We start from the raw sequence: 24,377 nt of genomic DNA, 5'->3' as shown, positions 1-24,377 counted from the left end.
TTTCTGGGTACTATTGCTGAGAAGGCCCTGTTCCACACACCCAAGTAAACCTCTCTAGGTGGTAAGACACAAGTTCAGCCTCTGTTAAATATCTAAATAGTTAGGCAGAACCATATTACTTAAGCACAACTTTTAGGGGGGGAAAACAATCTAAAATTAAAACTAAATTCAAAGTTAGGAAGATCAAGTGTCAAGCTGATGACATCACCAGTAAGTGAGACCAAATGTGGTGTACTGGTGAGAGTGTCGAACTAGGGTTAGGGAGACCACAGTTTAAATATCTACTCAGTCATAAGGCTTACTGGGTGACATTGCACCAGTCACTCCTTGTTCAGCTTAATATACTGCACAGGGTTGTTGTGAGAATAAAATTGGAGCTGGGGTGGGTGGAATCATGTGCACTGCTGCAAAATCAAAGGAAGGCTATGATCTGAAGGAACTGGTCAGTGCCTGGATGTGAGACCATCTGGGAACCTTGAGTTTCATGACAGCCAGTATGGTGCAGTGGCTAGAGTGTTGGACTGGGACTTGGGAGATCTGGGTTCTAGCCCCCACTCAGCCATGGAACTCACTGGGTGACTTTGGGCCAGTCACTGACTCAGCCTAACCTACCTCACAGTGTTCTTGTGAAGCTAAAATGGAGAGGAGGAGGACCACGTAAGCCACCTTGGGTTCCTTAAAGGAGAAAAGGTGGAACAGAAATGTACAAATAAATAAATGAATAATAAAATGATGGAAGAAAAATGGAATAAAAATATTATGAAGAAACAAATAAATGAAGAGTGTGATAAATATGAAATAAAGAAAACAGTTAACTGCAAAACAGCCAACAAGCCACATGAACCAATTCCTTTTCACCAGTGCTCTAGCTGCTACACCATTCACAAGCTTCTTCCTTAAATACCATCTTGGTGTGCATGGACAAGGATAAACTTTTGTAAAACAAACAAGTAACCTCTCCAGTTTGTTCTCAACAGTTTCCATATTCTTTTTATATACCTGCCAGTTATCCTATCCTAAGACCCTGTCCTTAAACAAAGCTGATTTGTGGTGAATTCAACTACAGAAGCTTCTGACGCCAGCTTTAACAATTGCAGTATAGCAGTGAATTGCAGGAGAGTAGTTATTTGCCAGGAAGCAAATAGCTCATTTTAGCAAAAGACAAATAAAACAAACAAACAAAAATTCAATGATCCCTTGGAGCAGCGAAGAATAAAAGCCCTGCCATTTGATGGAGCAAAAATCACACCATATTTATTAGATTTCTGCTCTTTATAGTAACATGCCAACTTCTTACTGAATCATTTCAGAGTTAAAGCTGACAGCTTACATGCTCAACTACGTGTACAGTAAGCACATTAATGTCACTTTAAAGTGACATGTTTTGATAGGCATAGGATTTTCTTCCCCAACCACCACCACCCTTTATAGAATGGCTGCCCAATAAGTATTAAAGATGCGTTACCTAATTGTTTTGAATTGAAGCTGGGAAAACACATATTAGTTCACACCACCGACACACGCTCAGTAACGGCTGGCAGCAATGACAGTGCACACACCAGTTTGTATTAAGATGTCACTGTGCCTTCCCAGTTCTAATCACCAATTATGACTCTATTAGCCGTGCTTGGCAGTTCATCTGCTCCAGCACCGGCTAAGGAGGTCTCAGAATGGACCTCTGATCTCTGTGTTTCCGCTTCGGTGAGTGCTTAGTGCAGCGGCTGTCATCTGGAGACACTGAGGAGGTAAGGCATTGTCTCCGCTAAGGTAACTACACCTGACCTTACAACAATTTACTAAGGAAATACCTGCCTAATGGCAGCGTGAGTGCAGTTTCTTTTACCACTCGCAACAGCTCTGCAAATTAGAGACAACAGGATAAATCTATGACCAGCTCACTAGACACTTCATTAAATCACTGTTCCCTTGCCTTGTAGAGCACTAATAGAATCACAGCCCTCGTTAGCTACTGAATAAAAGATCAATCACATACTTTGAGAGCTCTTGCTACCAGCTTCCAGAGGAAAGGAGGGGTGGGTAGGAAGAGTGAGTGAGTGAGAGAGAGAGAGAGAGATTTAGGATCATCAGTAAGAACTGAATGGCCTCTCTGCAAGTTGGTTAAATTACCCTTTTCTACAACTGACTCAGAATGTAATACTCAGAGGAACTTGTTAAGTCTGCTTTCAAAAGCTGCTCTCTAATATATGACTACCAGGCCCTGGTCAAAAGTTCATAATGTGCATATGTAAAAAGGTACTAAATTGCCTGAGGGCTAAAACCAGAGGAGTTTAATTGCAGCAAAATGCTGAAAATGGTCTATTGAGGGCCCTTCTTTTGGGATACTGCTGGCATCGGCTGATTGAAGTTCGGAACATGAAAAGCCATACAACAACATTCCCTTAAATGTAATTGTCTCCAGGAGCAGTTGCTCTCGCACAAATGCTGGATTGAAAGGAATTAAAAAGAAAAGCAAAACGACACCCTCAGATTCTCCTAAAATAAATAAAGAACTAAGAACTGTTATAATTTATAATCCAAAGGCATAGGAACAAAAAGTGAGCTCTCAGTAGGAGTCCACATTTTCCTAAAATCTTACATTTAAGTGCATCATACAATACATGTAAAGGTGCAATCCTTTACATAGCTGGCTGTGGAATGCTGGGAGTTGTAGGACTTTTTGCTGTCTAAACATGCATAAGGATTGCGCCCTACCTTTGGAAACAAGGAACAGTAGCAAGGTTGCATATATAACAACTTGGGCAAAATCCGTTTGTTTGTTTGTTTGTTTGTTTGCCACCCAATAGCTGAAGCTCTCTGAGCAGTTCACAAAAATTAAAAGCACAAGGTACAGCATAAAACAACATAAAATATAAAAGCTTAAAACCGCAATATAAAAGTATAGCCAGAATAAAAATTAGCAGCAATGCGGAGATTTAAAATACAGATTTAAAACACCACAGCTAAAAGACTAAGAAGTTAAAATGTTAAAATACTGGGAGAATAAAAAGATTTTCACCTGACGCTGAAAGGAGTACAACATAGGCACCAGGTGAACCTCTGTAGGGAGCTCATTCCACAGCTGGGGTGCCACAGCTGAAAAGGCCCTCTTCCTGGTAGCCACCCGCCTCACCTCCCAGAGAAGGACCCCTGAAGATGAACATAGGGTCTGGGCAGGTACATACGGGAGGAGGCCGTTGTTGTTGTTGTTGCTGATATTGTTAATGTTGTTATTATTCACAAAGAATAAAAGCTCAACATTTTTCACATGATAAATTATTGAACATACTCTTTGTCCTGCTGCAGGTCTCAATGATTAAACAAAACAGTGCATCCCACCTGGGGTATCTGCAGCCTTGTGGGTTACATAAGCATTTTCACAAACACCTGAAGAAGCTTTGTCTAAAGCCAAATCCTTCCTTCTTATAATATTAGAGAATAAAAGGCCAAATTAAGTCAATGGACTGAAGTGTTTTAACAAATTATTGTTTTAAACTGTTCTACTGTATATTGTACATCGCCCAGAGTGGCTGGGTGACCAGCCAGATGGGCGATTAATAAATTTAATAATAAATAAATAAAATAAAAGTGCCCTTTGCCTGTCAGTTGTCTCCTATAAATGGTACCTCTATTGCCACTTTCATGTTATCTCAGAAAATGCAGGTTTTAGAACACACATTTGCTAAGCGGTTTTGCCCTAAGGTTGCCTTGAGTTAACTTATTGAGTAGGGATGCGAGAACGAGGGGTGTGCCAGCTTGCCAAAATTCTCCGAACTCCACTTCGAAGCTTGGTTCGGATTGCTCCCATTTTCATTTGCAATTTGTTTTTCAGTTTGTTTGAATGAGGAAGTGCACATTTCTGGGTACATTTTTCAAAAGTGTGCATTCTTCCCCCCCATTGAACGAAGCAAGAAAATGCGTATGTTTTGAAAAATGCACATTTCAAAGTGTGTGTTAAAAAAAAAAAAAAGCATTCTTGGAATTCAGTCACAAGTTCAGGAATGTGTGAACATGTTTTTGTTTTTAATGTGTTCCTGTTTTCATTCAAGGTTGCAAATGGGGGATGTTCTCATGATTTGTGAACCAGAACAAAATTCTTGTACATCCCTATTATTGAGCAAACAAACTGTCAGGATGGACACTGAGCCCATAGAACCTCAGAGCAGTTCTGATTCTGAGGAGGAAAAGCCATCCGTGGGAGAGGAGCACGCTCTTCCCTCCCAGGCCCTGCAGTTGGCAGAAATTCCTCCTACCGGCATTCCAGACAGAGATAGCAGTCCTGGGAATGAAAGAGCGCGGGAGAAGGACTGGCTGGATGCCCGACACAGACGCAGAAAGCGACGAGCTATGGAGGGCGCGGAAAGGAGGCGTAGCACCCGTTTGGCGTGCAAGCAACGGTCGCATCCAGAGGACCCAAGGGAAAAGGGGAGGGACTCTCCCTAGCCCATAAGTTCAGGGTCTGCAAGTGATTCTCTTTCAAACGGGGACCAACTGTTTCCAACCCGGTGCATAGATTACTCTGCTGTTCATAGCTTAGTCGCTGGTGATAGAGTTATTAAGTTGTAAAAGGAATAAAGCCTTGAAAATAATCCTTTGTCTGTGTCTGGAGTTGGCTACTGGAGTAGACTAAAAGAGGCTGGCTAGGGCCTCCTGACACAAACTTTCTTCTCCTCTGTAAATTGCCCTCAAGGCCACCTTCCTCCAAGCTGTACTTCCTTCTGATTTCAGAACCCAGCTTGGGGGGGGGGGGGCAGTTTAAAAATGACCGGGGGAAATCAGATGACATTATTGCCCTTCCACCTGGCAGTTCCTCCTGGTACATATCCCTTCACGTTATGATGCAAGGCAGGGTTGAGATACCCAGTTTTAAGGCATGACACCCCAAAGGACAGGCCTAAATCTATAGACCAGGAGCAGAGTGTGGCTTAGTTGGCTGGAAGTGATCTTGTTTTTAAAATTCAGCATTCATTCTGCCTTGGCTAGTTCATAATTTAATAAACTCAGATAGCTTCACAGACAACAGGGGTATTAAATGCTGTGTCCCATTATTTCCTAGCCTCACTTTCAGGCCTAAGCTGCATCAGCCTGTGTCTTCCAAAAGTGACAGTTAACATTACGATCTCGTTGCGTTGTTCTACAGCAAACAAACAAACAAAAAAATAACCAGTTCACTCTGAAGTGTCAGCAGCAAAATCCATTCAATGGATAACAGGGATAAAGTTGATAATTCATTTACTTGACCTCGAGAGAACAGTTCTGATGGAAGCCTAAAAAAGCAGAGCTACAGTGGTAACAGCATTTACTGCAATAAATAGAACTCTCTGAAAATGACAAACCAATAGCATCTGACAACAAAGTAAAAATATAACACACACTTTCATCTGTTTACTCTTGACATTTGGTACTGAAACATGGCCAGCTATTCAAGCTGGCAGAGAAATATATGTCTCTGAAGAATACAGAGGAAATCTTTTTTGAAAGAATAGAAGAAATACAGCAGCAAAGAACAATTTCATATTTAAGTATCCAAACAACTAAAAGCCAAAAACATTCAGGCACAAACATGTTTCTATAAGGATCTATAAATTAGGATATATCGTGTTTCCTGCCTGGAAATCCTACTTTTCTAATTATTTGCTCAAACACTCCCCTTGGTTAATTCAAGAATGATAGTTAAGATAAACCTCATCTTGTATAATAAAAGGGCTATTTCATATAGCACACAGTAACAAACCCTGTATAGGCCAAGAACATGCACACCACTGGAAAAGCAGCCAATCCTAGGTTTCCGACAAGTGTATCTATATGATACATGCATTTTCAAATACCTGTCAGGACCAAACTACGTGTGAGAAGCATTCTGTACTGCTTCCTCCAGATATTAAAAATGAAAAGTGCCATCAGGAATTGGAGAATGTTTAGGGTGGGGGGTGCTTAACTCTTTTTCTTCATGTTCCTGTTTGAAATCTACTTCCCATCCACAAGGGAGAAGATATAGGGAGACTGGATATATCTCCCCAGATGGGTTGTGATTCTGGAGTACACAAATGACAGGAAGGGGAAGGGTTAAGTAGTACACACACACACACACACACACACACACACCACTGTTCATTCAATCCTGATGAGAGCTTCCCAGACAAAACAAGTCGGGTGGGGTGGGAGGAACTAGCAACTGCATGTTTGGTCCATGCAAATTACACCAGAGAAAAATGAAAAGATGCTCCTATAACAGAACGATTGTACACTGACACAACTTTTGGGATTGCCTCTATTGCCCTGGGATTTTATTTTCTAGAGGGAAACCAAACTGTTTCTGACTTAGTATCTTCAGGTCATTGTGCCCTCAGACCTACCACCCCTGCAGGCTAGAGCTTAGAAATTGCACAACTAAGAAACTTATCTCATGCTTTCTGCAATAACTACATTGCTTGCTCCTTTAAAAATATGTTTTTGTTCAAATATGTTTTGCTTTGAGATAAAGGGAAAGCATTGGCACCACAGTGCCTACCCCTGGTATAAACTTATCTTTTATTTCAGCACCACGTTCACTGACAGTGCCCTCCATTCATTTGATTTGCAATCAATTTATGTTCATTGTAATCTGCTCAGATGTGATATACATCATCCTTACTCCTCAAAATGCAGGACTAAAGAACATATACATTGCATCTAGGGTCACCAAAAACATGCATGCACACAACATGTTTAAATGTTACAGCAGGTGTGTGAAGTAAGGTGAAGTGAAGGGTACAAAGGCACATACCCAATCATGTGCTGTGGTAACAGGCATTGGTGAAATTCCAAATACACCCTAGCTCTATTCATCTATGAAGCGCATTTTTCCACTGTTGCCATCTCCCACTCCAGTCCTTGACAAACTCTTTCAAGTTTTGTGCTCCGCTGTTTACTGAAAAATTTGCTCTGACATTTTTTCCCCTCCCAACCCATTTTTTTCAGCTAGAAGGGAGGGTGCACAGAGTATAACCAATCCTTGCAACTGCATATATCGCAGTGTTCCATCCTTGCTTTCACAAGCTGAAGAACTTAAAAAAATTATCTACGTTGTGTGATCTGGGGTAAGAAATACATGAATGTTGGGTGGGTGGCATTTACAGCTTGCAGGAAAAGAATTACCATAACAAATCCATTTTACACTCATGAAAATATAGAAATACAGCCACTAAATGTGGCACACAGTAGACCACCCACTCTATAAGAAACACCTTGAGATACCCATTCATCAACAGGAAAGAGAGAAAGAAACACAGTAGTAGATAATTTATGGCATGTCCAGAATAAGGAAGAATAAAGATTACACTTGGAATGTTTTGCTGTTTCGGAAACCCTCAGCACCATAAACCAAACCATATATATTCAAGATAAATCTATTCTAGTTTTCTACATGAACAGTTCTTTGTATACATCAAAAATGACTTATTTTAAATGTGATTTATCATCCAGGTTGTTATAGTTATCTCTTTTCTATGGGATGTTTTTCCAATTAATATAATTCCTCAAGAACTGTGTATAGATTTCTGACATGCACAGGAGAGTTTGCTGTATCAATACTGGTATTAAGTAACTGCAAAAATATGGTGTCACTAAAATAATGGATGGAATTTGACTATGCTCTTTATATTTGTCATCCAATTGCCAAGCAGAGATTGATATGACTAATCTTAAAATTCCAGGAAACAGAAAAATAAGAAGATCCACAAATGTCTCCCTCCAACTCTGCCATAATCCCCCCCCCCGAAATAAGCACATCTGAACTGTAAAGTGCAAATGCAACCTTGAAATAGATGGCTTTCTGTCTGTGTTTTGCTATCATTGTTTCCACAATAACTCAAATAAATAATGGACTAGATAAATTCATATTTACATACTGAACATCGAATGACCAATTTAACAATATTTACTTACTTTTCTCCCCGAATTGAATGAAAAGATTGAAGAGAATCAGTCATTACAACACTCATTCTTTCTAAATCACCTTAGATAAAATCACACAACAGTCTTTAGAGAAAAGTAGTGCATTAATTTCATGTCAACAAGATGTGTTTGATTATTTTTCTTTTCTACTATTTGTTTTATTTCACAGTGTGAATTTTATGTTTCAAGCTTAAATGTGTTAAATATCATATCCACCTTTTAAAGTGAAATGTGTTACAAACACTGAAAGCGATTAATGAATGTCAGCAGTAAAGAGATCCTGTAATCATTACAGTGTAATGTGACAGAGTACTACTGTACATGCCAGGAGTCTACTAGGAGATATCAGGACAACTCTGACATCACTAACAACCAAAGTGTTCAGTTGGGGTTGCCGTATATGATGGCATGCCCATGCAGCAGTGTGCAAGCAAAGATACGTGCTACAGAATCTCTTGCAGACAATGCTTTGGCAGGGTGAGACCAGGGCTGTGGGTGGCTGTACCTGAATCTAGACTGGGATGGATTTATTATTATTAGAATAATGTATATTCTGCCTTTCCACTAACAAAGTTCAAAGGACAATAAAGTAATCATAAATAATGAAAATTTTATATGTAAAAAAAACCCTGCATGGCAGAGAATTGAAACATCAGAGTCAGCTTAAAATGCCAAGGTTAATGGAAAGTCCACCTGAACAAATTGTCTTTGTCTGATGGCAGAAGCTAAAAAAAAAAGAGGGAGAAAAATGAACCTCCTACAGGGGTGAGTTCCACAACTGGGCTGCGGACACAGAAAAGGCCCTCTTCATCAGATCTCAGGCAGGATGATTTGAGAAAAGGAGGCTGTTCTCTAGTTACCCTGTCCCCAAACCAAGGATGTCTTCTCCAGCCCAGGTTCAATGAGGTCAGTTGCTACTGGAACCAGAACTGAAGGTTTGAGCTAGATGTGTAATCTGCCAAACTAGAAGCTGTAACCTGAAGTGTAACAGACAGAATGTGCATGTCTTCTGACCAGAAAAGGGAAGAAAACTAAACTCCTAATATTTATACCAGGATTAGTTAATCCAGAGGTTTCACACTGCCCGCCAATCACAGGGACTAATATTGCACATCCCTATTTACTCCTGTAGCTGAATGCAGCTCTGAGGCCTAAAACTCCTGGGTGCGAGCCCCAGGTCGTAACGTTTCAGATTTTATATCCAGAGCCTATGAAATATCTGGATTGCACACAATGATACATAAGAGTTAAATTCATCTCCCAAAATAATAATAAGATTATTTTTGGCAGGGTCTGAAATTTGCTGATCATGAAATGGATTGTTGAGCACCTGGTAGGCCGCAACAGCCTAGGAATTCCCTGCCGAGGGAGCTAGGTTGGCTCCCTTTCTACTGGGCAAATATGTTTTTATTCAGGCAAATATGTTTTTATTCAGCCAGGCCTTTGGCCTGTTAGGTTGAGTGGGTGACTTTTATTCTGTTGCTGTTGTGCTTTTAATTGCATTTTAATATTTTTGTTTTATTCTTCTTTTAATCAAGTTTTATTTATCTGTGATTGCAACCCAGCATTCCCTGTGTAATTCATTAAAAAGAAGAAGAAGATGGAACAGCAGTTCAAATATCTGATACAATCATAGTGTCAAGTGACTTCAAGCATCATTTGGACAACCTCTCTGAAACAAGGTGGGATGCATAAATATCTTAGACATTTACTGCAAGAAAACAAAACAAAGAAAGCAAAGAATGTTCATTTTAAAATGTGAATGATGCTATGTTTTTATTGTGCCTAGCAAAAAGAAAACATGATGATGAATGAAATGTCATAGTTATTGCATTTCTCTATCTGGTAATACTGAAACATTAAAAAAAAGTTCAAAGAAAAACAGCAGCACTATAAGAGCATTATGTAGCTTTGGGGGCTTTCTTCTTCTTTGGAACATGGAAAGTATTAGTTGTTATGGCTTTGCTCTAAAAGAAGGTACTTTCAGGCTCAGGTTACTTGGACCTTCTTACTGTTTACTCACTGTCCTTTTTTCTGTATAGTCAGAAGAGACTTCTCTCAATACTTCAAATAAATAAAATATCCAGCTGCACAAACACTATACATTCAGCTAGATTACTTTGGCTTCTTATGGAATAGTTGACTTTCCCCAGAATGTAAATGATTAAAGAGAACCCATCATATGAAACTGATTGGGGAATGGTTTAAAGTGGTATGGCATTTTTACAAAGATGGCATGAAGAGAAATAAAGACCAGAATAAGGTAAAGAAATCCCAGCCATCCCCAAAGGTCAGGAAGTAATATCAATATCACCACACAAAGCACCCTTTAAGAAACTTTCTATATATTATAGTTCTCTTGATCTCCAGCTATATAGATATAGTTCATACACCCATGTGTGGGAAATCATTTCATGCCTCTGAAGACAATCCACTAGGAATTTCTCCTACACAAGCCACATTGAAAGATCTTTTTGGAAATGTAGGACATTATATTATATCAGCACGAGCCTGCACAATATTTCATCTACCAAGCTAAACGCAGCCCACCATCATGAAGTTTATTTATTGATTTGATTTGTATCCTCCCTGCTGCCTTTCTACCAAGAAAATGGCACTCAAGGCAGCTTACAATCATAGATAAATAAAACTTGATTAAAACAAGAATAAGACAAATACATTAAAACACAATTAAAAACACAACAGCAACATAATAAAAGCTGCCCACCCAACCTAACAGGCCAAAGGCCTGGCTGAATAAAAACGTATTTGCCTGCTGACGAAAGGACAGTAGAAAGGGAGCCAACCTAGCCCCCTCGGCGGGGAGTTCCTAGGCTGTTGTGGCCTATCAAGTGCTCAACAATCCATTTCATGGTCAGCAAATTTCAGACCCTGCCAAAAATAATCTTATTATTTTGGGAGATGAATTTAAGAAATTCAACTTCAGTACAAATGTTTTATAGAAGTTATCAGGGTGATGTTTAACATCTTGTGTGGGTGGAGGGGATCTAAAAATACATGTAGCAATCTTAATATATGTGTGATATAGACATACATAAAATAGTATTACACAGTCATTGCTTAATTGCTTTCTATGGGCATCTCTTTAAACCCTCATGCAGAAGGTCTGGTACATCTACATATGTTTGCTCCATGCATACATGGGGCTTCACACTAGTGCAGTCCCTAGTTCACTTCAGTGTTTGGGAAAGGTCCACAAAGCCACCTGCAATTCTACAGGGAATGGGAAATTCCTTGCTCATGTGGACCTCCATCAAAGCTCCGCAGGGTTTTGGCTCACAAACTGGTAAAAAATAAGAACAAATAACCACTTTGGATTACAAAGTCTATCTATTACATCTAAAAATATATAGAAAGCCTGCCTTTCTAACTGATTCTAATTTTCGTGGTGGCTCATACCACTGGAAGCATCTAATGCTGATTCTGCAGAAATAGAGCATGAGGATGGCCTCCTTTCTACACCTTGTTTCTCTGCAGAATTGGGCTCCTGAAAGACTGCCAAACAGTTGCATGGCAGGCTGTTGGGAAACAAGGCACACACTTTCCCAGCAGAATTCCTGAGGTTTCTGCAGCAGCTACTTCCATCTGCGATGGGCGGTGTAGCCCCCGAAGGATTCTGGGGGAGCCCCCCAACCCCAAGGAGAAGTTGCCCATCCCTGCACTAAACCATGGTTTAGCACCCCGAGCACAAGCAGAAAGGAGCACACACAAAGCCCCAGGATTATGTACCCTCCTCCCCTTTCTTCCAGGAGGAAGAGTATATAGAAGAATTCACTTTAGCAGATTCCTGCCTTATTGCTGCATGCAAGCCAAGAACCATGGTTTAAAAGTAACCCTAGTCAATTGATAAATAAGCCAACAGCAACCCCTTATTGTAAACCACAATTCTGGGTTTGCATGTAATGGCAAACCTGCAATTTGCTAAAATGAAACTGATTTCCGGCTTATCCCTCATCCTGGTCACATGGGAAGGGAAGATGGGCAGTGTGTGAAGCCAGCGCTTCACTCTCGCTCCTTTCAGCTTGTGCATTTAGTGCTAAATTATGGTTTAGTATTAATATGACCAATAAAGGTCAGGTTATAAATGCAAAATCAAGAAGGATCAAATCACCCCTAAACAGTAAATAAGTACAACTGATAATACCGTTCAGCCTTCCCCAATCTAATGCCATCCAGCTGTGTTGCACTACAAGCCCCATCATCCCCAACCAGCAAAGGCACTTGGGGACTGCTCAGTTGAGGAAGGCTGATATAGTTTAATGACAGTGCCAACCGACAAGTCAAGCCAAGCAAAAACCATTCCAAATGTTTTTTTAAAAGAGTACAGTGAATAGCAGCCAGTTTGAGCCAAGGAGGCTTTCTTAGAAAGGGTCTTGCAAAGCAGAGACAGAACACCTACTGCCCAATTCTTATATCAAGCAGTATTAATAGAAATAAACTAATTTCTTTTTCAGTGTCTTTTTTTCCTCTAGAATTTCTACCCAATTCTGGTGTCAGGGTTGGATCAGAGCCCACAGAGCCCCAAAGCAGTTCTGATTCTGAGGAAGAGATAGAAACCATAGAGGAGGAACCCGCGTGTTGTTCAGAGGCGCAGCCGGAGGGAGAGCCCCTCCCTGCTCACATTCCTGAGAGTGACAATGACCCTGGCAGGGAGAGGGAGGGACAACTGGAGCTTCTGGATGCGAGGCGCCAGCACAGGGACAAGTAGGAGATGGCAGGCGCCGAGAGGAGGCTCTCAGCCCACTTGGCGCGACGACAACAGCTGCTGCCTGATGCCCCATGGGAAAGCGGTGGACTTTCTCCTCCTAGCCCTTAAGTTCAGAGGCTTCCCGACCTTTCCCTCCAAAGGGAGACCAACTGATTCCCTAAGAACCCCCTGGTAGGCAGCTCTCGTAGGCTCAGGCAATTAGCATCTGTAAGCATCATTAGGTTGAATGGAAATAAAGTCTTGGAAACAAGCCCTATTATCTGCATGTTGATTCTGGCTACTTGAGGATTTCAGAAGGCAGCAAGGGCGCTCCTGACATCTGGTTGTCCACTAGCCTGCACATGTTACCATGTTTTTCAAAAACTTGAAAATTTGGAACAAAATAGTTTTATTATTCTGTTAGGGCTGGTTTTCATATCTAATGTCACTCATGAAAATGTACTTTTTGCAAGTAAAGAATGTAGTTAAATGGAATTGCAACATGTAGGCTCTTTCCTTGCCTTCACTGAAAATGCTGGTTAGATAATATGCTACAAAAAATTATGTTTTAAAAGTTTAAAATTAAAACATATTTTGGGAAAGTTTACGCTTTAAAAATGATCTGAATATCATCTACCTGCAAGCATAATTGTTACAAGCGGTGTTAGAAAATCTAGTGAAGCAAATAAAATATTATATCCCATGCCTACCACCATTTCTCTCTTTGAGAGAATTCAACTCTTCATCTCTTTTGACTAATGTTTTGTAATAACCAGCTTATCATTGGTCTGTGGGAAAAGACTGCAAAGCCAAAACAAAGGAGGCTTCCTTCAGTGCAAGAAGGGAAACCCCTTTCTTATCTCTGAACAGTGACTGGAGATAAGAGTGATTTAATAATTTAAAATTTAAATAGTTGGGTATTTTAAAGTTTAAATACCTTTAAATTTTGTAATTGAGTTGTGCATGTCTGAAAGCTGTTGCACTGGGGTTTACTCTTTTGAGCAGACATGCAACAGAATTTAGCTGTGCTTTGCATGTGTGAAGGTTTGAGGCCGACACAGGCAAAGGGAAAAAAAACCTTAGAGGCCTGGAGTTTTCTGTTGGAAGAGGGTAACCCTTAGGGGAGTAGCTTCATTTATCCAGTTACGTATCAGTTTCATTTCTCCACTTAAGTTTTATTTCTTCATGTTTGAAGCAGTACTTTCAGTTTTGAGGGAGGAGAGTATATATAAAGAGAGAGAGAGAGAGAGAGAGAGAAAACGCAGAGACAGCCAGAGCCTGAAGTGAGAGCAGAGCCTGAAGAGAGAGCAGAAGAAGCAGCTTAGAGAAGTCTCAGGACAGGGAAGGTAAAGGAACTTGTGTTTTGCAACTTGTATTTTCTTTTAATGCCTTTTGTCTCACTCAGCTCTATTGTGTAAATACCTTTAGTTGTGATTTGTCTGCTTTAAATCTACTAATAAACTATTGTGGTTAAACCCTGTGTCTAGAGTATCGGTCACCCCACATCTACAGCCTAAACACCATGTTACTGGGAAGGGCAAGTTTAAAAGAAGGAAGGTGGGACTTTTAAGGATGAAAGAGATCCTTAAGAACTTGCTCAGGGAGTCCAGGTCATAAGTGACAACATGCCTAAAAGCCATTGAACTGGGACTTACTTCTGAGTAGACATGCATGGACCTGAGCTATGCTTTGCATGTCTAAAAGCTGTTGCTACATTTTGTATGCTTGGTGGGAAAATGTCCACAGTGGTAAGCATTACATTTGTGTGTATGCTTGGGTGTGCATGCATGTGCATATGGAGGAATCGAGCATAGCCCAGATGCAGCCTGTGGGGCCACAAACGTTGTACACCCTGGCTTTAATATAAGCCACACATTGTAATATATAAGCAACATACCTTTGCATATAACTAATGTAAAATAAAATAAACATACATTTTAAAAATGGATGGTGACAAGAGAAAAGCAGAAAGAGACATCACTATACAGATATCACCACAAAAGCCACTCATGAGTTTGGGATGCCTTCATGGGAAGGCGCTTCCTCACCTGCACTCCCAAGTTCTAGTTCTTGCACAGCCTAGGGATTTCTTCTGGATTTATCACATTGCCCTTAGTGTCATTTTAAACATACATTCCTATGCAGCAAACACATGAAACAGGAGTGGCATCAATAAAATGGCAGCTATGGTAAGGCTGTAAAGGCCAAGGAGCACCAGAAAAGAAGCATCTAAATCTCTGAACCTAATTTAAAAAAAAAAAAAAAAGTCAAGAGGAGATTCAAACTTCCCTTGTCTTAAGCTTAAGTCACCACACTTTATTATGCAAGACTATTTGATTATGCATTTTACCTTACTGTAAAGAACTGTATAAGGACTGGGTAATGTTTGTACAATTGTTATATTTATGATACAAAAAGGCCAAAGTATGGTGAAGATATCATATATTAAACAGAGTGTTGTTCCTTCACATTACTTACTGTGCAATGAAAGAAGTTGGTTTTAACATTTTGAAGTTTAACAGAAAGTCTTCCATACTCAAGAGCACCCTACAAGTTAACAAGAATCAAAATACTAAGCTGGTTGAAATGCATCACTGTAATTAGTTCAGTATGAGCTGGCACCCAGAGACTGCTAGAATGCATCCTTGAAACCACTTCAGTGGTGCCCCTTGTGAGTAAAGGGATTTCAGGATTGCTGCCTCTGAATTGATGCTGGTTTGTTTGTTTTTAAAAAAGAAATAGTGGTTTGGCCAGCCAGCAAACCTTGTAGGAGGCTTAATAAGTGAAACATCTGTTGCATGAAGTGTGGCCAAAGATGGCTTGATTAGCTGGGTTATGAGGGAAGATTCAATGTCAAAAGGTTTGCTCTGAAACCGGCCTAAACACGGTCAGTTGGGGACTGGTTTATATGCAACTAGTTCTCTCCAGAATTCTGAAATTTTCTTCCAAGCCACTTATCCTCAGGTGTTTCTGTCCTCTTACTTTCATAGAATCATAGAATAGTAGGGTTGGAAGGGTCCTATAAGACCACTGAGTCGAAACAACAGAAACAACTTTCTGTTGTTTATTTCTTATATTTTAAAGTATAATTACTGGAGGGGAAGGGCCTGTCATTCAGATATAAAAAAGGGCAATCCACACTTCAACACAAGTGCAGAAATGTGCTAGTCAAGGAAGAAGACGGGGATATGTGCATAGCTCACCTGCACTTCATGCCCACCGGTGAACTAATCGTTAAGTACTAAGTACAATGCCAGCTCTGACACTGGTTCTGCCCAGGAGGTGATTGGCAAAGTCCTAAGTGTACTAGGAATGAAAAGTTTACAAAGAAGAAAGCAAAAGACGGTTTTGTGTGTGAAAGGATTAGCTTTCAAATCCTTGTAATTTCATCTGCAAAGCAACTTTACTCAATCATGGTATTTGCTTATGGATAATATAAACCGGCAAGTATGGGAGGGAAGTGATAATACAATATAGCCCTGACTTTGTACAGGTTTAGGATAAAAATGTCAATTCTCTGTACTAATTAATGGATTGGAGGGTTATCATCTGCAAATCCCAGATAAATAGGAGCCAAGGACCAAGTAGGTGTTGGTGTTGTACTGTTTGCAATCAGAAAATGCATAGAATATGATGCATCTGATGTTATTATTTGAATCACGTTAAAACCAGTGTCTAACTGGCAAAGGCAATGGAAATATCAGACATAAAGCATTTAGTTAGGCCCCCATTGACAGACGTAAAGTATTTAGGAAGCGATCCTATCGGGATAGGTGGCTGCCTCCGAACTTAGAGGCAACCTGCTATCCAATCCAGGGTGGGCGGGGGGGGGGGATCTTCTCCTCTGTGCTCCAGCTGCCCTGCATTATCCAGCTAGACAGCCAATTTCAACTGTCTAGCTGGAGCGGCTTGGAGCGGGGGGTGGGAGGTGGGGAGCCAGCCGGGTGGCACATAGGAACAGTCGTAGTGACATCTGCTGTCCCTACCCCTTTCTACCCCCGGGAACACCCCCTTTCATCCCACTCCACGCTGCTCTTCTGAGCCTGGAGCCCAGGACGATTCACGCAGTCTACGAGGGAGGGGAGGCAGTTTTCTGGGAACCGACCTCAGACTGTGGGCTACAAGGTTGGTTCCTGAAAACTGAAAAATACTATGGGCGTCTAGCCACTGTCTAGTGGCTTGCACCCTTAGTTAGGCCCCATACAGGATAAGGAGTTACTGTTTTGCCTTAAAACATCCCTGAATGTCTGTACATATAGTCAGTGCTGCCTGTAGCACTTAACTTTATTGGGGAAAATAACCATACAAGGTGACTCAGCAATTCTTCAAAGACACAGGTGGCTGAAGGAATGTTCCATGAAGGAAGGTTCCAGGAATTAAATATTTCTTTTTCAATATAAATGGCTATGAACTTTCTTCCCAGATATAAAGCAGAACAGAATTCTGTTTGATAAAAAATAATTAGGGCTATTTACCAAAGCTCAAAAGCTTCCAGTGCCCAGTTCAACCTACTAGGGGAAGGAGCTTGTGGGAAGGAGGACCAGCTGCACCAGGTGGACCCTGAGCCTGTTTCTGCCCCTGCCAAACAGGTACTTAAGGCGGGGCTGCCAGAGGCAGCGCCTCGGCATGCGCCAAGTGCGACGCTAAGTGTGCACTTAGCATCGCACTTGGAGATGCATGGGGAGCATATGACGATCCACCCACCACCTCTCCAGAGACATCAGCAGCCAGAGATACCAGCAGCAAATAGCAGCAGAGGGCAGCAGCTTTAAAGACCAGGAAGAAAGGGGCAAACGTAGATTTTATCTGCTCCTTCTTAGCTGCTGCTCTCTTTTATATCCTTTTATATTGCTGTATATTTTATATCTTGACATTTTAATGTGAGCCTGGGAAGACCATTGAGCAACTCAGGGGGTCGGGGAGGTGCCACCATAACTGTGGTCACAGGTAGAGGGAGGTATGGCATTGGGTGATTAACAGGCCAGCTGAGGAGAAGAGGGGATAGACACCTTATGGCTTTCCCCTCTTCTGGTTCTTCTCCCAACCTGATGGTTCCTGGCGGCCTTACCAGCCTGCCCTCAGGTCTGGTGGTGCTGCTGCTAAATGCCAGGTTGGTCCAAAATAAAATCTCCCTCATCCATGATTTGATTGTGGATGAGGGGGCTGACCTGGTATGTATTACTGAGACCTGGGTGGGGGGACTGGGAGGGGTCACTCTCTCCCAGCTGTGCTCTCCTGGGTACTCAGTACAGCACCAACACCAACTCGAGGGTTGGGGGGGGGGTTGCCGTGGTCTATAGGAATTCAATCCCTCTCTCCAGGCTTCCTGCTCATTTGAGTGCAGATCTTGAGTGCTTGTACCTTGTGTTGGATACCTGGGACAGATTAAGGATTCTGTGGGTGTACCGCCCACCCCGCTGCCCATCAGACTCCCTGCCTGAGCTGACGGAGGTGGTCTCGGACTTGGTGTTGAGGACCCCTAGGATGATGGTCCTGGGGGATCTCAACTTCCATGCCAAGGCCGCTGTATCTGGGGTGGCTCAGGACTTCATGGCTGCCATGACAACCATGGGGCTGTCCCAACATGTCATCGGCCCAACACATATAAAAGGACACACACTTGATCTGGTTTTCTTGACTGGGCAGGAGGATGGTGATCTGAAAGTGGAGGAATTAACATCTGTCCCTTTGTCATGGTCAGATCAGTTCCTGTTGAGGTTTAGACTCATGGAAGCCTTCCCCCTCTGCAAGGGTGAGGGACCTATTAAAATGGTCTGCCCCCGGAGGTTAATGGATTTCAATGGATTCCAGAGAGCTCTGGGGGATTTTCCTGCTGGTATGGCTGCTTCTCCTGTCGAAGCCCAGGTCACTCTGTGGAATGCAGAGATGACTCGGGCGGTTGACACGATCGTGCCCAAGCGCCCTCTCCCTCTGAGCAGAGCCCGGCCAGCTCCTTGGTATACACCTGAGCCGAAGGCAATGAAGCAAGAGGGGAGACAGCTAGAACGCAGGTGGAGGAAAACTCGTGCTGAGTCTGACCGAACACAAGTAAGAGCTCACTCTTGAGCCTACTCTGTGGCGGTGAGGGTGGCAAAGAGACAGTTCTTTTCCACCAGGACTGCATCTTCTCCGTGTCATCCAATGGAGCTTTTCTGAGTGGTTCATGGCCTGTTACATTCTGGGCCAGGAGGAGAGACTGTGGAACCCTCAGTTGCACGCTGTGACAAGTTTGCACAGCATTTTGAAGATATGAGGTGCTCAGATTCGTCATGAATTGGACACCACGATTAATGCAGTTCCATTGGTAGAGGCGTTCACAGTACCATCTGGTCCAGTTTTATTGGATGAGTTTCAGTTATTGAGGCCTGAGGATGCGGACAAGGTGCTTGGCCAAGTCTGATCGACCACTTGTGTGCTTGACACTTGCCCTTCATGGCTTATTAAATCAAACAAGGAGGGGATGTCCAGCTGGGTCCATGAGGTTGTAAATTCCTCTTTGAGAGAGGGAGTGGTGCCAGCTGCTTTAAAAGAGGCAGTAATCAGACCACTCCTGAAAAAGCCTAACCTGGACCCGGAGGATGTTAACAATTATAGGTCAGTGGCCAACATCCCCTTCCTGGGCAAGGTGCTTGAGCGGGTGGTTGCAGGACAGCTCCAGGCACTCCTGAATGAAACTGATTATGTAGATCCATTTCAATCAGGCTTCAGGCCTGGTTTTGGAAGGGAAACTGCCTTGTGGGATGACCTCTGCCGAGAGAGGGACAGGGGGAGTGCGACCCTGTTGATTCTCCTGGACCTCTCAGCGGCTTTCGATACCATCGACCATGGTATTCTTCTGGATAGGTTATCTGGGTTGGGAGTTGGAGGCGCTGCACTGCAGTGGTTCTGCTCCTACTTGGATGGCCAATTCCAGAAGGTGGTGCTGGGGGATTATTGCTCTACACCATGGCAATTATGCCATGGGGTTCCACAGGGCTCTATTTTATCCCCCATCCTGTTTAACATCTACATGAAACCACTTGGGGAGGTTGCTGTCAGGAGCGCCCTAGCTGCCTCTTACAGTCCCCTCCAATAGCCAACTCAAGACACAGACGAAGAGGATTCTTTCCAAGGCTTTATTCCTTTACAACTTAATGACTCTATCAGATGCTAATCACCAGCGACTAAGCAAGAAACTGGACTGAGGTAGTTAGCAGAGTAGCCTAAGCTCCAGGTAAGGCAGTTGGTCCCCATTTGAAGGAGAAGAGTGGGAAATCTCTGAACTTATGGGCTATGGAGAGGTCCTCCCTCTTACCCGTAGGTCTTCAGGACGCGACTGTTGTTTTAGCGCTAAGTGGCAGAGCGCCTCCTCTCGGTGCCCTCCATCTGGAGCCGCTCCCTGCGTCTGCGCCGAGCATCCAGCAAGACCCCATCCCCCGCTCTCTCGCTGCCAGGGTCACTATCTCTCTCAGGAATGCAGGCAGGAGGAATCTCTCCCTGCTGCTGTGCCTGTGAGCAATGAGCAAGCTCCTCTCCCACAGGTTGTTGCTCTTCCTCAGAATCAGAACTGCTCTGGGGCTTTATGGGCTCAGTTTCCACCCTGACAGTTATCCGGAGGTGTGGGCTGAGGTGCCATCAATATGCAGAGGACACCCAGCTCTACCTTTCTTTCTCATCAAACCCAGGTGAGGCAGTGGCTGTTCTGAATCAGGGCCTGGGCACGGTAATGGACTGGATGAGGGCCAATAAACTGAAACTCAATCCAGACAAGACGGAGGTACTGTTAGTGGGTGGTTCGTCTGCCTGGCTTGGTGATATTCAACCTGTTCTGGAGGGGGTTGCACTCCCCCTAAAGGATCACGTTCGTAGTTTGGGGGTGCTCTTGATCCAGAGCTTGAGGCACGGGCGAACTCAGTGGCACAGAGCACTTTTTATCAGCTTAGGCTGGTATACCAACTATGCCCTTATCTGGACAGAGATAGCCTAGCTACAGTTAACCATGCTTTGATAACTTCTCGTCTGGATTACTGCAATGCGTTATGTGTGGGGCTGCCTTTGAAAACGGTCCCGAAACTTCAGCTGGTCCAAAATAGGGCAGCAGAATTGTTAACAGGGACTGGCCAGCGAGTTCATATTACACCAGTACTTTTTCAGCTGCAATGGCTGCCGGTCCCTTTCCGGGCCGGATTCAAAGTGCTGGTATTCACATTCAAAGCCCTTAACGGCTTGGGGCCAAGTTATCTGAAGGATCACCTCCTCCCATATGTGCCTGCCTGGACCTTAAGATCATCCTCAGCGGCCCTTCTCCATGAGCCCCTGCCAAAGGAAGTGAGGCTGGTGGCTTCTGGAAGGAGGGTTTTTTCTTCTGTGGCACCCTGGCTGTGAAATGAGCTCCCTAGTGAGGTCCGCCTGAAACCTACACTGTATTCTTTCTGGTGCCAGGTGAAGACCTTTTTATTTTCCCAGGCATTTTAGCTTTCTAGACTTTTAGGTTTGCTGTTTTAAATCTGTATTTTAAATCCCTGCACTGCTGCTAGGTTTTATTCTGGTTGTATTGTTGTACTGTGGTTTTAATGTTCTATATGTTTTATATTGTTTTATTGTGTGCTGTTTGGTTTTAATTTTTGTGAACCGCCCAGAGAGCTTCGGCTATTGGGCGGTATAAAAATGAAATAAATACATACATACATATGTACATACATACATACTAAATCCCAAGGAACCACTCAAACCCAGTCTTGCCTTGTCCAGATATCCCTTTTCATGCAAAATATGTTAATAGCACGGTCCAATACTAAAAATTCCTTTGAAAACAAAAAGGAAGAGACAGAACATCTACCACCTTCAGAGATTTTCACAATTTTTTTGAAAACACATCGGGCCCCCAATCCAGCTTCAGTTATGCAGGAATGGGGGGAGGGATGCATCTATTCATAACAGTGTGGGCAAATTTTATTCTTACTCAGATAAATATTCAGATGAGTCTGAATGCACATCCAACCGACAATGGCTAATCCAGCAAATGATATGTATACTTCCATCTTGTTGCTCACATGGTTCTTCTCAACTGGACTGGAGCACAGACAGGCACATTGTTCAAGGGTACAATTATCCCACTACACCTATCTAAGGTTAAGAGAGTGTTCTCTTGGATCTTTTTGGTCATAATTTATATCTCCGCAACAGTACCAATGTTATATTCCCATCAGTTTGAAGAAAGAGCAGCACATCTGTTAGAACTCAAGCACAATGGTTGGCTCAGCGCTGAAAAAGGAAGTGTAACTCAATCGCCTCACATTTCTAGCCATTTTTAACGCAAAGGATTCAAAAACTCAGTTCACTGAAACATCTGCTAAGCTCTTGTAGCCTTAACATGTGACACTTTTTCTGCTCTCTGACTTGCCAACACAAACATTTTGTTTTAAGGGAGACCTGTGGCAAGTATACGATGCTGGGTCCTAATTTTAGAAGCTATGAAAGCTTGTAAGATGCTGTGGAGATAACCATTCATATATTTCAGGATTATTGTTGTTTTTCTTTTTCAGAAAGACATCAGCATTTGTTTTCCTTCTTCCTATGTCATCCCATCTTTACAATATCACCAAAGCATACTGCATTCTGCAGATCTCATTTCTCACATTTCTGGTCCTCAGCAGGGACTCCTTTAATTTTTCACATTCACACTGTACATGACATATATGCACAGAATCACATGACCCTAGAAATGCATATGTGTTTATCAAAGAGCAATCAAAGCAGTCTAATAATGCAGGCTCTTTTATACAGTTTCATGATTATAGAAACCACTGGCAATATTAGGAGATACAAGAGCTGTTAAAATGAGTAGCTGGATTTTTTTGATCAGCTAGTGCTGTTCAAATCCAAAGATGTATAAAATGTTGTTCACTTACCATTGACTTGGTGAAAGGACGAGCCAAAGTAAACAGCATGGTATACACCCACCAGTTGTGATGAAGGGATGAGTACATCATATTTCCAGGATGCACTGCATTCGATATCACTCCATGGGGAGAAAGTCGGCGATTGAACTCATTGGATACAAGAATATTGCAAAGCTTAGAACGATTGTAGGCCAGTATAGCCCAGTATTCTCTCTTAGATGGTGAAAGCACGTTGAAGTCAAGTTTTCCTGAGCTGTCTTTAATTTCTGTGAACCTTAAAGAAACAAAACAAAATGTTTGGTGGCTAAGCAAAATTCTTCTCTTGGTTAAAAGGGTGTTTGCTCCACTGATATCATCAGTGTAACATCACTATATATACAAACTAAATTGGGCTGATAGCCATTCCAACTGAAAACTTGGCAACTTATTTAAAATGGAATGGAAATTGTCTACCGTCCACAAAATTAAGTGTATATCCTATGAAGTTATATGTTCAGCTATTCTCTCTCTAATCCTGTTTCCCTTGCAGCTCTCTACTACTGGAATGCTTTCCCACCTGATATGATACTCTCTTCCTCCACTGTTATAGTCAAGTGCCTCCTTAAAACACATTTGTTCAAGCTGGCTTTTCCTGATTCATTTTCTTCCCTTTTACTTTCTTTTATTTCTTCCCTAACGTGTCTTTCTCTTGAACCTTAAATTATAAATCTGTGGAAAGGGCTTACTTTTATTTATTTTTCTAGTTTCTGTACAATGCCTAGAGATTTTATACACTTGAAACAAACAAACAAATGTTAAAACCCATATGGGAAGGATGCAGGAATCATAGAATCATAAAATCATAGAATAGTAGGGTTGGAAGGGGCCTACAAGGGCATCGAGTCCAACCCCCTGCTCAATGCAGGAATCCAAGTCAGAGCATCCCTGACAAATGGCTGTCCAGCCTCGTCTTGAAGGCCTCCAGTGTGGGAGAGCCCACCACCTCCCCAGGTAATTGGTTCCATTGTCGTATTGCTCTGACAGTCAGGAAGTTTTTCCTGATGTTCAGCCGGAAACTGGCTTCCTGTAACTTGAGCCCATTATTCCGTGTCCTGCACTCTGGGATGATCAAGAAGAGATCCTGGCCTTCTTCTCTGTGACAACCTTTCAAGTACTTGAAGAGTGCTATCATATCTCCCCTCAGTCTTCTCTTTTCAAGGCTAAACATGCCCAGTTCTTTGAGTCTCTATTCATAGGGCTTTGTTTCCAGTCCCCTGATCATCTTTGTTGCCCTCCTCTGAACCCTCTCCAGTTTGTCTGCATCCTTCTTAAAGTGTGGTGCCCAGAACTGGCCACAGTACTCCAGATGAGGCCTAACCAGTGCTGAGTAGAGGGGAACTAGTACTTCCCGGGATTTGGAAGTGATGCTTCTATGAATGCAGCCCAAAATAGCATTTGCCTTTTTTGCAGCCACATCATATTGTTGGCTCATATTCAGCTTGTGATCGACAACAATTCCAAGATCCTTCTCGCTTGTAGTGTGGTTGAGCCATGTATCCCTCATCTTGTAACTGTGCATTTGGTTTCTTTTTCCTAGGTGCAGAACTTGGCATTTGTCCCTATTAAATGTCATTCTGTTGTTTTCTGCCCAGTGCTCCAGTCTATCCAGATCACTTTGAATTTTGTTTCTGTCTTCCAAAGTATTAGCTATCCCTCCCAATTTTGTGTCATCTGCACATTTGATCAGCATTCCCTGCACCTCCTCCTCCAAGTCATTAATAAAAATGTTGAAGAGCACTGGGCCCAGGACTGAGCCCTGCGGTACCCCACTCGTTACCTCTCCCCAGTTTGAGAAGGTCCCATTGATAAGCACTCTT

General features: G+C 42.4%; 1 protein-coding gene across 9 annotated transcripts in view; it reads right to left on the bottom strand.

Moving 5' to 3' along the window:
- The window catches only part of WWOX (WW domain containing oxidoreductase), an 879,648-nt gene that overhangs the window by 636,163 nt on the left and 219,108 nt on the right, over positions 1 to 24,377 (bottom strand). For all 9 annotated transcript variants that reach the window (XM_084811930.1, XM_084811939.1, XM_084811932.1 and 6 more), the window contains exon 8: positions 22,531 to 22,795. In XM_084811930.1, the coding sequence (XP_084668056.1) occupies positions 22,531 to 22,795 (265 nt within the window). The remainder of the gene's footprint in view (positions 1 to 22,530; positions 22,796 to 24,377) is intronic.

This window comes from Heloderma suspectum, chromosome 8 (genome assembly GCF_057233095.1).
Source record: "Heloderma suspectum isolate Gila_16-S chromosome 8, 16-S_ref, whole genome shotgun sequence".
Lineage (NCBI taxonomy): Eukaryota > Metazoa > Chordata > Lepidosauria > Squamata > Helodermatidae > Heloderma > Heloderma suspectum.
This window is presented reverse-complemented; position numbering and strand designations above follow the sequence as displayed.